This window comes from Pelecanus crispus, chromosome 12, assembly GCF_030463565.1.
Source record: "Pelecanus crispus isolate bPelCri1 chromosome 12, bPelCri1.pri, whole genome shotgun sequence".
Taxonomy (NCBI): Eukaryota; Metazoa; Chordata; class Aves; order Pelecaniformes; family Pelecanidae; genus Pelecanus; species Pelecanus crispus.
In genome coordinates, this window is record NC_134654.1 from 29355571 (window position 1) to 29368833 (window position 13263).

Sequence of the window (13263 nt, forward strand, 5' to 3'; positions counted from 1 at the left end):
AGCACGTGGGTGTGTTCAGGTTTGAGCATGCATGGGTGTGAGCGTGCATCTGCCTGCATGAGCATAAGGAAGAAGATTAGAAGGTGTGGGAGAAGGGCTTAGAGTCTCCTCCTGATCTAATCTCTCCGCCCCTCTGAAGACCCCTTCCTAGTTACCACTGCTGAGCATCCCCAGAAGTTTACTGGGCTCCAGGCCCTGTTGCTGTGCCATCTTCTGAACATCAAAACCCATGTGCATGAGGAACTGGATCACATTCATCTCCTGCCCTGTGAACTGGTCCCTGATAGTGGGGCACGAGGGGTTGCAGTGAGGCCATGGACAGCTGTCAATCAGATGAATTGGGCAGCCTTTCAGAGGGGCCTTCCCGTTTTTGTTGCTCTCATGTAGGCTCCGATCCCAACAGTGCAGGGCACGGGGTAATGATGTCCCCTTCACCTGGATGTCTGTCCAGTGACTGAAAAGACAAACCGTACAGATTGTATCAGAGGGGTCAGGCTGTCAGGACTGGCTAATTCCCCTACTATTTCCCTGTTGACCTTTCATAGAATCTGAAAAAGCACTCACTTGCGTGTAATGATCTCATGAGACAAACAGGCAGGAGCAAAGCTAGCGCTAAAGGAGAAAAGGAAACATGGATTAGGTCTTGGAAGGACAAAATAACTCCTGCTAAATAGAACTTTCCGGACTAGGTAGAGGGTGGAGTTTTTGCTGCCCCTGGCAAGATTTTTAGAAACAGCAATGACTATCGTGATACAAAACCCAGCTGGACTGGAAAGTATCCAGAAGAAAAGGGGTTCCATCCTGCCTAACAGTGCACATTTGCAACAAGAGACTCCTGAATACCTGCTCTTGTATGAAGCAAGTTTTATGTTTTATGATCAGGACTTGTCAAAACATCCCTGTGAGGTTAATGGGTGTGCAATGGCAAGGAGTCTCAGACCTCACCTTGGAGGTAGGAAAGCAAAAATCACGTTTCTGTTGGTAACAAAGGGTAGCTGATAATTGTGAAGCTGGAAATTACTTTGCACTTATCCAGAAATGAAAAAGGCAAGATTCTTGAGGTAGACGAACTAATAGTTAGCAAATTTACAACACTCATTTCTGCAGACATCTGAGAAATGCTGCTAGGATACTGAATAAGAGCGTCTCTTAGAGATAAACGTGCCAGGTTTTCCTCAATTAAATACTTACGTCACATCCTTCAAGGTGTTTCTCAGCTCCCTACCCAGATTCTGGATGTAGAGCCACTGCCCTTCCTGAACAGGCTGGCCAGTGAGGTGCACATTGTCTACAGTAAGCTGGGCCTCATCAAAGAGCCACTGGACAACAAAGACCGGACCTAGGAAGACAAAAAATTTGGAAAAGGGATTGCTGTAAGTTAGCCGAGGATACAGAGGAAACCCTAGAATCCATTTCATATCTCTCATCTGATACTTACATCGAAGAGTGGGGTAAATCTTATATCCAAAAAAGCAATTCCATTCCTCTCCCTCTTTAAACTGCAGCTTACAGCGTTCAGGAACAATACCATTCCAATACCTAGAAGGCAAAGCAGTAACAGAATGAAAGGCATAGTGCAATCTTAGCAATGGCCTTCCCATACCCCAGTCTACTTCTGTTCTGATTATAGTTCCAACTTATTGACACCAGAGTTTGTTCTTGGCCGCATTGTCCCATCAACACATTTTAGAGCATCTGCAATCGCACGCATTCTTTTGCATGGCTAGATTTTAAATTATTGTCTTTTCCAATAAAATCATCGAAAAATCACTGATGTAGATGATAAATAATCTTTAAGTATCAAAATGAAGGAAGATAGAGAAGGAGGCCGTTTTCTCCACACTCTAACCTCTTCTAAAAGTGTACTTTAGAGCATCTGATGGTACCTTATTCCTCTTCTGATGGCTTCTGTTGGAGCGCACGTTATGGTATCGATACAGTCAGTTCTGCGATACTGTTTATTATCCAGGAACCATCCGGAGTCTGCCAAGCCTCGAACCTGAATCCCTTGATAACCCATCTCCTCTAGCTGCTCTGCGACTCGATCCACATTCAGGAGCACTCCTGTCCCTCCAGCACTGCAAGAGCAATGTTAACACTGCAGTCATGAAGCACACACAGCGATTAAATGGCTGGCTAGCATACGTGCCCTCTCACCGCAGTGACACTCTATAGACAACTTCATCCATCCACCGCGCAATCCACTACTTCACCTGGTAGTCACCAAGTTATTTACTTGCTTTGCAAAACACTCAGAAATAAAGCCAGTGCTGAGTAACAATCTGATACCTCAGAAACCAAATCCTGTTCTTATTCTTTCTTCTGGGAGATATATACGCTTTGTATCATTTGCAAGGGCGTTGGCTGCTCAAAAACTGAGAGAATCTGAAGTGAGACAAATTCACCCTTTGCAACTTCTGCGTGACACCCCTGTGTAACATATGCTGAGTGCACCATAGCTTTGTGCAACATAGCACAATTCAGAGCACCTGCGTCAGGCAAGTCTGATTTTTTAATTCAGATGTCCCGAATCTATTCACCAGAGACATGCGTCTCATGGTGTGGGCCAACTGGAAACAGTATTCTTGATGCAGGGGAGAATGAACACATTCCCTCCCTCTTGCAAAGCTTTTACCTTGTTATTATTTTCTCCATTTTCTCCTAAGTGTACCTGGACCAAAAGCCGAGGAAATAATATTGTATCATCCCGTGTTGTACCACTTAAAGGAGAAAACTGAGAAGAGATATGGGGTTTGCCGTGTTAGGGTTACTGTACTCCTAGAAGAAAATTTTCAGGAGCTGCTGAGACCTCCTCCCTAACAGCCTTCTACTGTGGAAATCTCCTGTCTTCACCACTGGAAGCCTTGTAGATACCTACCTGCTCCCTGCTAGCAGCAACACTTTTGCAGTGCTAAGACCTTTTCCCACCAGCTCCTTTATAACCTCCTGAATGATCAGTGCTCCCATGAAGGCATATTCATCTGGAAGAGATAGCTCAGTGTCAACAAGACTGTCTCCTGTCCAGGCTAAGACTTTTGCTTCCTCTCCACAAATGCTTAAGAACCTTAGGATGGGATTATGAGCCTAAAAACAGGCCCATTTTCTCCACCTGTATCGAGTACATCTAACAGGAAATACTCCCTGCCCGGTACAAAACTTACTTCCCTGAAAGAAAGTGAACAGAGAGTGAACAGAATACACAATAACACAGGCACATCCACCTACAACAGTGCTTAGGAATTGGTAAACTTAGAGAAAGAAAACAAGAAGGAAGGCGCTGGGACCCTTCCTCTATACGTGAGGAATACGCACACCTTCCTACCACCTGGAATCTCAGTTCTAACTTACTGCATCCCTTTTTTCCCAATTCATAAAGCCAATTCACACAAGCAGTGTTTCACAAAATGTTACGCCTACATAGACCGCTACTTCCTCAGCAGCCATGTATGCAGAAGTGTAACTGCTTCGTAGGAATCATAGAATCGTTTAGGTTGGAAAAGACCTTTAAGATCATCCAGTCCAACCATTAACCTAACAATCACAAGAAGCTATGATGAAGTGAAAGGGTCCCTTACTGTGACAAAAAGCGTATCTGTGGTACCCACAAGTGGTCAGCGTAAGAGTTAGCGAAGAGAGACATCGAGTGACACACTGTCTGGTTCAAGGCCAGAACTCACAGACCAACTCAAAGGAAAGCATTAACCTTCCGCCTTTTCAGTGCTACATCACGGAGCATCTTAGGCCAAAGTCTTTTGTTCACAGGAGCACATATCAACAGTAATTCCATTCTGGTCAAAGAAAACGCTTCACGAACAAACGAGAGGAGAACTAAGCCCCTGGTGTTTCTATAGACATTACTGCACCCAGACACCAATCCTGCTTAAGCTGGGAAACCCAGAGAAGTACATGAGGTAGAACCATTCATTTGCATGAAATCCAGCTTAATCTGGAAGAGGACTCCTTTAAGCAGACTCCCAGAATTCCATCATCATCGAAATGACAGCTGATGGCAATGCACGTATTAAGATGAACTACCCTTTGTTTCCCAAAGAAACCTGCAGGCAGCTTTAGCTTGACACATGATGGCTCCTTTCAAAGGCCAAATGTTCTCCGGTTAGAAGTCTGAAACAAAATTCACCGCACTTGCCGCTCAGATCAGCAAAGCCAAAGTCGCATGCAACAAACCATGGTTCTTCAGCTACACCATTTAATTTGCTGTGTGCTGGAACCTGGAGATTCATCTAAAAGGAATTTTGTTCCTCTAATCCTTGCATACTGCATCAGTGTAACATCTCTGCAAGCAGTGGCTCTGAACTATGTCAAAACAGCCTGAGCTAAAGAGATCAGGATGTTTTATCTGGAAGTGGCTTGATATTCTTTCCTGCCCTTCAGCAAGAAAAAGCCTGTTCTTCATTCACGTAATTTCACAGAAGTCTGGCCATATCCTTTAATGTGCGATGTCTGGGGCAGCAACAGCCCATCAGCAACACTCACTTTTCTCAGACTTGGAAGAGGCACCACTCCAAACATCACTTGAGCAATAAGGGATGAATCTGTAAGAGAGAGCTGTGTGAGTACTGATGTTCCTTTGACATGCAAGGAGGGGTGAGGATGGGGTCAACTAACTGGAAGAAAATTAAACCCTGGGGAGGGGAAAAGGGAAGTTTCTTGTCCAGTTAGACGACTTACCTTCTCGCACACCAAGTGACAACTATAACTGTCTTGAATTTTCTCCTGAACACTGGTATTTTTACTGAGTTAAATCAATAAATAACGTGTCTTTTATCAATCTCATTGAAGCACCGAGCTCAGTGGACAGAACGACGGGCCAAGATTTTGCTCTTAGCTGTCCCACCGATACGGTGTATGGCCTGCCACAGGGAAACTCTCTGTGCTTCAGTTTTTCACATGAAAAATGAGAAGACTTTGTCAATGCAGTGTAAATGCCGACTGCAACCACTGGAGGTTTTTGCAGGAATGAACTTAATCGTCCCATTTTTGCCTCCAGCTTGCAGAATGCAAATTAACATCCCTCTCTTCTGCTTTTCCCTCCTATATAGATGCATATATAAACTGGTGTCTTTCTCATTTCTCTTCTTTGAGCTAGAAGAGCTGCTCCATATTCCTCTCAAATTGGCAAACGTGTAACACACTATCAGCCCACCACTCACAACAGGATTTGCCACTTCAGCTATTTGAGAAGGCTCTCTAAGCTACCCCCAGTTTTTCTTCATTAGGTCACCCCACAACTCCAAGCAGACTGGACTTAAAAGTCTTGCCAGCGCTACTTGTTAGAGAGCTGAACTAGAACAAATGAGGAAACATACAATTTCTTCTCACAATTGTTAGTCTTAATCTGTCTTTGTAGCATTCTTGCTAGCCTAAAAGGCAGGAGATGCTGTTTAAGTATAAACCGATTTCCCTCTGTTGTCCCTCCTTACACCATGTTTGCATTCCACCAGTGGGGATTTTCTTCTGGTTGTGATGATAAGATCCCAGTTCCTGCAGATGGGCACAAAGAAACAAGAAATGTACAGATGACGGTCTAGGACTTCAGAGAAACCGTATGAGCCTCATGCAGGATCCCTGACCACACAGAAAACAAACATCCATGATGAAAAACATTGCTGAGGAACATTTCTAAATTTGCCCTAGGGCAGATCTGACTTTCAGAATTTGATTCATGCTAGAGATGAAGCCTGTCTAGAAGCCTCTTGTAGTACAGGAAAGAACCTGTGACACATACTTAAAATGAAGCACTTCCCCAAAAAACAAATCCTAGCAGGTGAATTCCAATCTATGCAATGATAAGATCTGTGTGAAGGACAGAGTCTAGGTATTCAGAAAGCCAGAGCGTAAGCAGCGAGAATGAAGAGAGAAGCTCAGTGTTTCTGTGCTGACTCAGGAGCCCGGTGGTCCAGAGCATGGGTATCCAGGGTGCTAATTCCACCTTGTGCACGACACTGAAAGACGCTACAAGTACTTTACGTATGCCCCAAATGTATGCTATCACACAGAGAATCACTGTAGCTGGTGAAGTGACGTTATGCAGTTGTAAGCAGGGAAAAAGTGGAACCATGCAGCTCCAGGTAAAAGCCCAAACAGTTAATCTGATTTCTCCCTATGCACGTAGGGCCAGTCCTACTGCAGGCAAACACACAGATCCAGTGCAGCGTGCAAGGAAGCACATCTGTCCTGACAAGCAGATGAAGAGGCCCAAGAATGGTTCTTCTGTTCTTAACAGGATTTAGAGAAACACCAAGTCTCTTTAAAAACTACAAAACTAAAACACAGCTCTGAAGATCCCAGCAGGTTTGTGAGTAAATGCATGCATTTAAAATAAAAAGAGCATATTGGCCGGAGTTCAAAAAACCAGTACTGTCTACCAGCGATAACCGTACATCCAAATGCCTGGGCGCATCTGTGCTTTTGTAACTTTTTCAGAGAGCGGAGAAGCACGCTTGTTCGGGTGCCCTCTCGCAGGAGCGAGAGCCCGTCTGTGCACGCGACGCTGCGCCAGCACCAGGGCGGGAGCCGTCACACGGCAGCGGCCACGTGCCTGCGAGGATGCTGGCGCCTGCGAGGATGCCGACGCCTGAGGGGACGCCGACGCCGCGGGCGGGTGCCCATGCCTGCAAGGGTGCCGACGCCGCGGGCGGGTGCCCATGCCTGCAAGGGTGCCGACGCCGCGGGCGGCTGCGCCAGCCCGGCCCCGCTTCCTCGGGGCTGTCCCCACGGGGCAGAGGGGGGCGACTCACCCACTCGGGTCGCGGGCCACTCGCTGGAGCTCATCAGCCTGCGCATGGTGTCGTAGCGGGTGTCGCAGTTCTCCCTGTTGAAGCAGTACCACCCTCCTGGTGAGGGGAAGAGAGGGGTCAGCCGCCCCGCCGCCCTGCCCGGCGCCGGGCAGCCCCCGAGGGGCCGCTGGGGGGGGGGCGCGGGCAGGCGGCAGCCCGGGGCGGCGGGAGCGGAGCGGGGGGGGGGGGGGGGGGGGGGGGCAGCGGCCCGCGGGGACCGGGGCGCCCGGGGCGGCCGCCTCCCCTCTGCCGGCCCCCGCCCGGCGCGGGGGGTAGGGGAGGGGGCGCCGGCGCTCACCTTCCAGGAACAGCAGCCACCGCCGGCTGCCCTTGGACTCCTTGAGGTAGTAGCTGGGGACACAGACAGGCGGCGGCGCGGCCTCAGCGGGGGCCGGGCCCGACCGCGGCGCTTCGCTGCCCGCCGGGCCGGGGCGCCGGGGCGCGGGGGGCGGGGCGGGGCCGGCGCTGCCGCCCGCCCAGGCACGCGCCGCGGGCCGCCGCCGCCCGGGAGGCGCTCGCTGCACCTGTCGCCGCCGCGCCGCGCGCCGCCGCGCGGTGGCGCCGCAGCCCTCGGGGCCGGGCGGGGCGGGGGAGCGCGCGGCGGGCCGGGCCGGGACGCGGGGAGCGCGCGGCGGGGCAGGGGCCGGGGCCGGGGCCGGGGCGGCGGCCGCGGGGAAGCGCCGGGGGCCGCGGCGGGGCGGCGGCGGCGGCCCGAGGCGCGGGGCCGGCCCCGGGAAGCGCGGAGCTCCGGGCGGCGGGGCGCGGCGCGGCGCGGGGACTCACCCGGCCGGGCTGCCGTCGTTGCAGGTGACCGAGGCGTTGTGCAGGAGGTGCAGGCGCAGGTCGTGCGGCAGCGCCTGGGCCGAGCAGGGGTACAGCGACTGCGCCAGGCTCTTGACCTGCGCCATGAAGCTGTCCATGTTGCCCTCCACGGCGGTGAAGTCCAGCGGGAAGCTCTCGGCCGCCGCCGCCGCCGCCTCGCCGCGCTCGCGGGCCGCCGGGCCCCGCCGCCGCCAGCCCTTCCTGCCCTCGCCGCCGGGCCCGGCGTGCAGCAGCCCCAGCAGCAGCAGGAGGTGCACGGCCGCCGTGCCCATCGCCGCCCGCCGCCACCCGCCGCTCGCCGCGGCGGCAGCCAGCCCCCGGCGGCGGCCAGCGCCGCCCGCGCTCCGTCGCGCCCCGCCGCGCCGCCCGCGGGCCCGGGGGTCGGCGGGGGGCGGCGAGGACAGCGCCGGCGGCGCGGGCTCGGCGGCGCGGCTGCCGGCGCAGGAGCCCGCCGCCCGCTCCCAGGCGGCGAGCATGACAGAGGGGCACGGAGTGCGCGGGGAGCGCGCCGGGGGCGCCGCCAGCCCGGGCGCCGCGTGGGGCAGCAGCCGGCCAGCCCCCGCCCTGCCCTGCCCTCCGCCCCCTCGGAGCGAGGCGGAGGGAGCGGGGGGTCTGCGCCGCGCCGCACCGGCAGCGCGCCGGGCCGCTCCGTCGGGGCGCGCCCCGCGCCCCCCGCCGCCGCCTCCGCCGGCGCCGCCATCGCCGCCGGGGCCGGGGCCGCGGCCGGCGGCGCCCGCCAGCCTCGCCCGCAGGGCGGCGGGGGCGCGGGGCGGTCCCTCGCCGGGGCCGGGGGGGAGGGGCCGGGCCGCGAGGACCCACGCACCCGCACGTGGCAGCCCCCGCGGCGGCGCCCCCGGCCCGCGCCGCCCCCCCGCGCCCCCCGGCCCCGACGGCGGCTCCTCCCCGGCTCCACGTGGGCGCTGCCGCCCGCCCCACCCCGCGGCACGCGCCACCGCCGCTCCCCCCGCCGCGCTCGGGCCCCCGGCTGCCGTCGGTGCGGCCAGGGGGTGCCCCCCCCCCCCCCCCCGCCCGGCCCGGGGGTGGCCGCGGAGCCCTCGGGGCGGGGGCGCGGAGCTGCCCCGCGGTGCCGCGCTCCAGCCCGGCCCCGGCCCGCCAGGAGCCGCGGAAAGCCGGGCCGGGGCCATCTGGCCCAGGGCATCGCCGGCCGGCCCGCGTAGGCGCCCGCGAGTGGCCGCGGCGGGCAGCGGCTCGCTCCGGGCCGGGGGACGCTGCCGCCGTGCAGCCGGAGGGGACGCGGTGGCGGCGGCTGCGCGCAGGGGGACGCTGGGCCGGGGGTCTCCCGCGGCGGGGGGACGCCTGCGGGCGGCCGGACAGGCCGGGGGGGGGGGGGGGGGAACGCGGCGACGGTCGTGCCGCCCCCCGCTCGGTCCCCGCCGGGCGCCGCGGCCCCTCGCCCCGCCTGCAGCCCCCCGGCCGGCTCTCCGCGGCGGGGGGGCTGCCTCGTGCCCTTGGCAGCTCCCGGGGTTTGCCCCCAGCAGCTCTCCCTGGGTATTCCCTGGGCTGGGACGCTTGCAGCGACTGCAGGAAGGGCCCTGGAGAAAAGCCACGTGAAGTCCCGGTTAGCAGAGTGCCCGGCACCTGGGAGTGGGGAACGGCACAGAAATGCTGTCCTTCTCACAGACCTCAGTACTAAAAACTGAGGAAAAACCGATTAAGTGCTGCGCTTTGAATAATTCCATCTTCGGTAAGATACCAAAACCGGACAGCTCACGCCCCTTGACAACCCTCCAGAGAGGAGCGGGGAAACAGTCTGTTTTTACCGGGACGTGTAATCTGTCTGGGATCAGAAAAGTGAAAATAGTATAATCTGGAAGTAGTAAGCGGAGGGGGGTGTTGTAGAGCAAGGGTTAAGGCTGTCCAGCTGCTGCAACTACAGATTTTACCTCTGCATGTTTGGACTTTCTGAGTGTGTCCTCAACTCTGAATTTCCTAAATATGTACCACGTGGTTTTGCAATGTGCTTGCCATGGGTTTGGGTTTGTTTTTTTTTTTAATCTTTCAGTTACTCTTGCATAGTCTTAGTCTTAGCTCTGTCCTCAGTCAGATTTTTACCTCCAAATGTTTTCTTTTATGTAAGTGCTGGTAGTACCAACAGTATCTTTAAGCCAGGAAAAGCCACTAAGTTGAACATACCCCTCCACACATGCACTGCATTGACCCCCAATACATTTTTGGTCCCAACACAATTCTGCATCATCGTATCTTCTTCTACACAGGCCTTAACATCCCTTCCTCCATGGCCATGATCTGTATGAGCGATTGATCACTAGGACTAGTTATAGCAAGTTAGAGAGCTCGTCCAGCTGCCTGACCAGCGCTGTAGCTGAACACTGGTTAGTTTGTGCAAAGTCTGAAGAGCTGAATCAGTAAGTCCTCAGGAGTCCTTCAGGATCACTGGAACAGTTAGCATAAACAACTCCAGGACCTCATATTCCACTAGCTACAGCAAGAAGACAAGGACAGATAAGATTGCTGAACTCCATCCTACTTCTCTAGAGAAAAGGCTGCTGTTCATCCCAGTGATAGGCCTGCGTTCGTCCTGGTTTTCATGCTCCTTCTCTTTGGGAGCTCTGCAGGTACTGGACTCTCTAACATGAAGTACCACCTGGTGCGTTAAGGGGTGACTGAATGTGGTACATGAGTGAAGAACCTTAGGGCAAAGAGGAATGCATGTTAAAGTTGCAGACCTTTGGGCCTTTGTCCAAAGAGGTGAAGCAAAGAAATTTAAATTTTGCCTGTCTTAGCTTTACTGACCTCCCTTCAGCTTTCTTACTTCTCCTGGTTCAGGTAACTCAGGAGGTTTCTTTCAGAGCACTCTTGCTTGTCATCCTTCCGAAGCCCAGCACAATGTTCGTATTGCCTCCGTCACGAAGGAGCAAGGGGGCTGTGAAGAAGAGCGTAAGGCCATGTGAGGTTATGGCATGACAGGCTGCTTTCGTACTTCTAGACATTTAAATCTGGTACAGTTTACCTCTCTGACATGCTGAACTTGAGAGGACATCAACACAGATTTTAGAGAATTTTATAATACTGTCCTTCAGCATGAGAGGTTCACTAAGTTTTAATCTTTTGGTAAAAGCCACCCTACATTGAGTAGATTGGGCTCACTACAGAAGGAAGCTCAGAGGAAGCTGTGAAAGAATTGGACTCCTGCTCCAGGCACTGAAGACTGGGCATTTTTATTGGTAGGAATAAGGCACGTAGGAGGCCAGCAAGAGATTTTTGATGATTGGGAATAATGTTAAGGGAGATGCTGTTTTCATTTAATACCTTTCAAAATGAAATATCCTGCATAAGGTGTTCCAGTATGTCCTAGTGTAGTTCTGTATGTCAAAGTGTACTGGACTATGCTATACAACAGCAAATGAGGCAGTTCTGAAATGCCCTAGTACTCTGCCAGGACCAAGGCAGCTCCAGGGCTCGCCCTTTTGATGTTTCCCTATCAGAAACCAAGAGGATTACACCCGGCGTCTTGTGCAAGGACTTGCGCCACAGGACTTGTGTTTTTCCTTCATAGCCAGCTCTCACGCCTGATTTAAGCAGCTCTGCAGACCTGGCTCAGTTGAAGTCCCCTGGCGTGTTTCTTGGGTCTTGTATTGATGAAAAGTGTGTGTGTGGTGTAAGAAGACCATCCATAGAAGACCACTCACCAACAGATAAAATCCTGCTTTCGCGTAGTCACGCTACCGCCATCTCTTCTAACATCAGCGGTGGGTGGGGTTAAAGGAACGCCGGTAGGACAGCCGAGCTTGTTTATACTCTTCGTACAAACGTACCGTGCTGTGGGATGCTCTGGTAGGAACCACCATCTTGACATGTCCCCAGGACTCAGCATGATCAGTAGCACCTACCGTACCGGTGGTACAGACAGGAGGAAATACTTTTCAGAATCATTGCTACTGTGATAAGTAACTCTTGTTCCGATCATGTTTTGGAACTGGTTACAACGTGCCATTTCTAGATGTTCACAGTTAATTTCCTATCCATTTGAAACAAAAAAAGGGGTGGTGGTGGGGGAATTTCCATGCTTTATCGAGAAGCAAATTTATGCATTATTCTCTGTGTGGGTGTGTGACAGAATGCAAACGTGCATAATGCCAGGGGTACGTCTCTAATGCAAAGCACTAGCTGCCTAAAAGGTGATTTTAGGGAAAGGTCATTCTACAGTTTGTTCTCTGTAATCACTAATGAAATGCAATTTCTGAAAAGTTTTCAGCATGGTGGGCATTGTTTTGCTGAGACTCACCTGGTAGATTTGCAGGCATCCTCTTGATCCTGACAGTGGCAGAAATCCAAATTGTTAAGGGTATTTTCAGCTATTCCCTAATAAGTTCCTCTTTCTTTGTAGCCCTTTAATGAACTCCAGGTTGTAGCTACCTCCCCCTTCTTTCTCTCCTGATGCTTCTAATTTCAGATAAATATTTGAGATTAGAAGTGGCTCTGGGTATGAAATGTGACCCTTAACCTCCATGCAACTTTCTGATTATGACATGCCATTAAAAACTAGAGTCATCTCTCTAATCCTGCAACTTGGAAATGTTCAGCTCAAATTACATCGGTGGCTTTTTAACAGGAGCAACATTTCTTTAAGGGATGTGTCACTTCCAAATGCAAAATAGGAAACAGCTGCCTGCTTCAGACATCAAATAGGAGCTACCCCCCATCCAGAAACAAGACCAGTTTTTTGGGCTCCATGAAACCCAAAGTGTATCTTTTAAAATTGAATGGCTGCTCCACCTCAGCAGCTGAATAATCACTGGTGTTAACACAGCCATTTTTTCTTCTTCTTCATACCTTCTGTGAAGCTATTAATTAGCGGAAGGACAGGATATCTTCATTCTGTGTTAGATACAGAGCTTTGGATCTCTACCCTATTTTAAAGACTAGGAACTTGCACACCATAGAGATTTGTTGCACCCTTTGTAGGCAGAAGCGTGAAAACTTTCAGAACAATCTTGCCCTTAAGTCTTCATGCCTCTTCATGTATGTTACAGTAAAAAGGCAATTAAAATGTCTCTAGACTTGTGAGTGTTACAGAGATGGTAACAGAGAATGATTAGCGATTGTTTCTTAATAAGAGCTGGGGAGCACCAAGGAAGAAGTTCTAAAACAAAGGAAGTGAAATACTTCTGTCATACAACACGATTTAACTGTGGCATTCATTGCCCCACGATCCTGTGGATGCCAAAAGCTCAGATGGGCTCAGAAGATGGCTGGGCGAATTCACGTGAGAAAAATCCATCAGATACGATTAGATGTAAAGACGCAAGCTCTGACTCAGGAAGTCTAGAAGATGCAGATCGCTGAAAACTGGAAGTTGATACTGGGGAAGATACAGTCGCAGAGTCTCCTGCTCTGCCGCTGTTCCCAGCTGCCGTCAGAGGTAGTGTTCCGATTACCTTGGTGTGAGCCAGTGTAGCCATTCTTATTAAGAAGCTCTTCTAAGATGTGGGCCTCTCTCCTAGAAAAAAGCATCCTTGAGAGGACGGTAATTCATAACCTCCTTATGCAATGGTGAATTTCAGAGGATGAGCAAAGTTCTTCTCTACATAAGCTGAGAACTGACAAGTAAAAGGAGGATGGTGGTAATACTTCCATACATAGCTATCATGGTTATATTCAG

At 52.4% G+C, this 13263-nt stretch overlaps 1 protein-coding gene across 1 annotated transcript; it reads right to left on the bottom strand.

Moving 5' to 3' along the window:
• Nucleotides 1–147: 147 nt before the first annotated feature.
• On the bottom strand, nt 148–8095 carry NOTUM (notum, palmitoleoyl-protein carboxylesterase). The gene is made up of 11 exons (XM_075720112.1): nt 7581–8095; nt 7096–7148; nt 6759–6854; nt 5442–5502; nt 4495–4553; nt 2879–2981; nt 1887–2078; nt 1439–1539; nt 1192–1339; nt 565–612; nt 148–454 (listed from the first exon to the last, which is right to left on the bottom strand). Exons 1-11 carry the CDS (start codon nt 8093–8095, stop codon nt 148–150), a joined length of 1683 nt encoding a protein of 560 aa, XP_075576227.1.
• Nucleotides 8096–13263: the final 5168 nt, after the last annotated feature.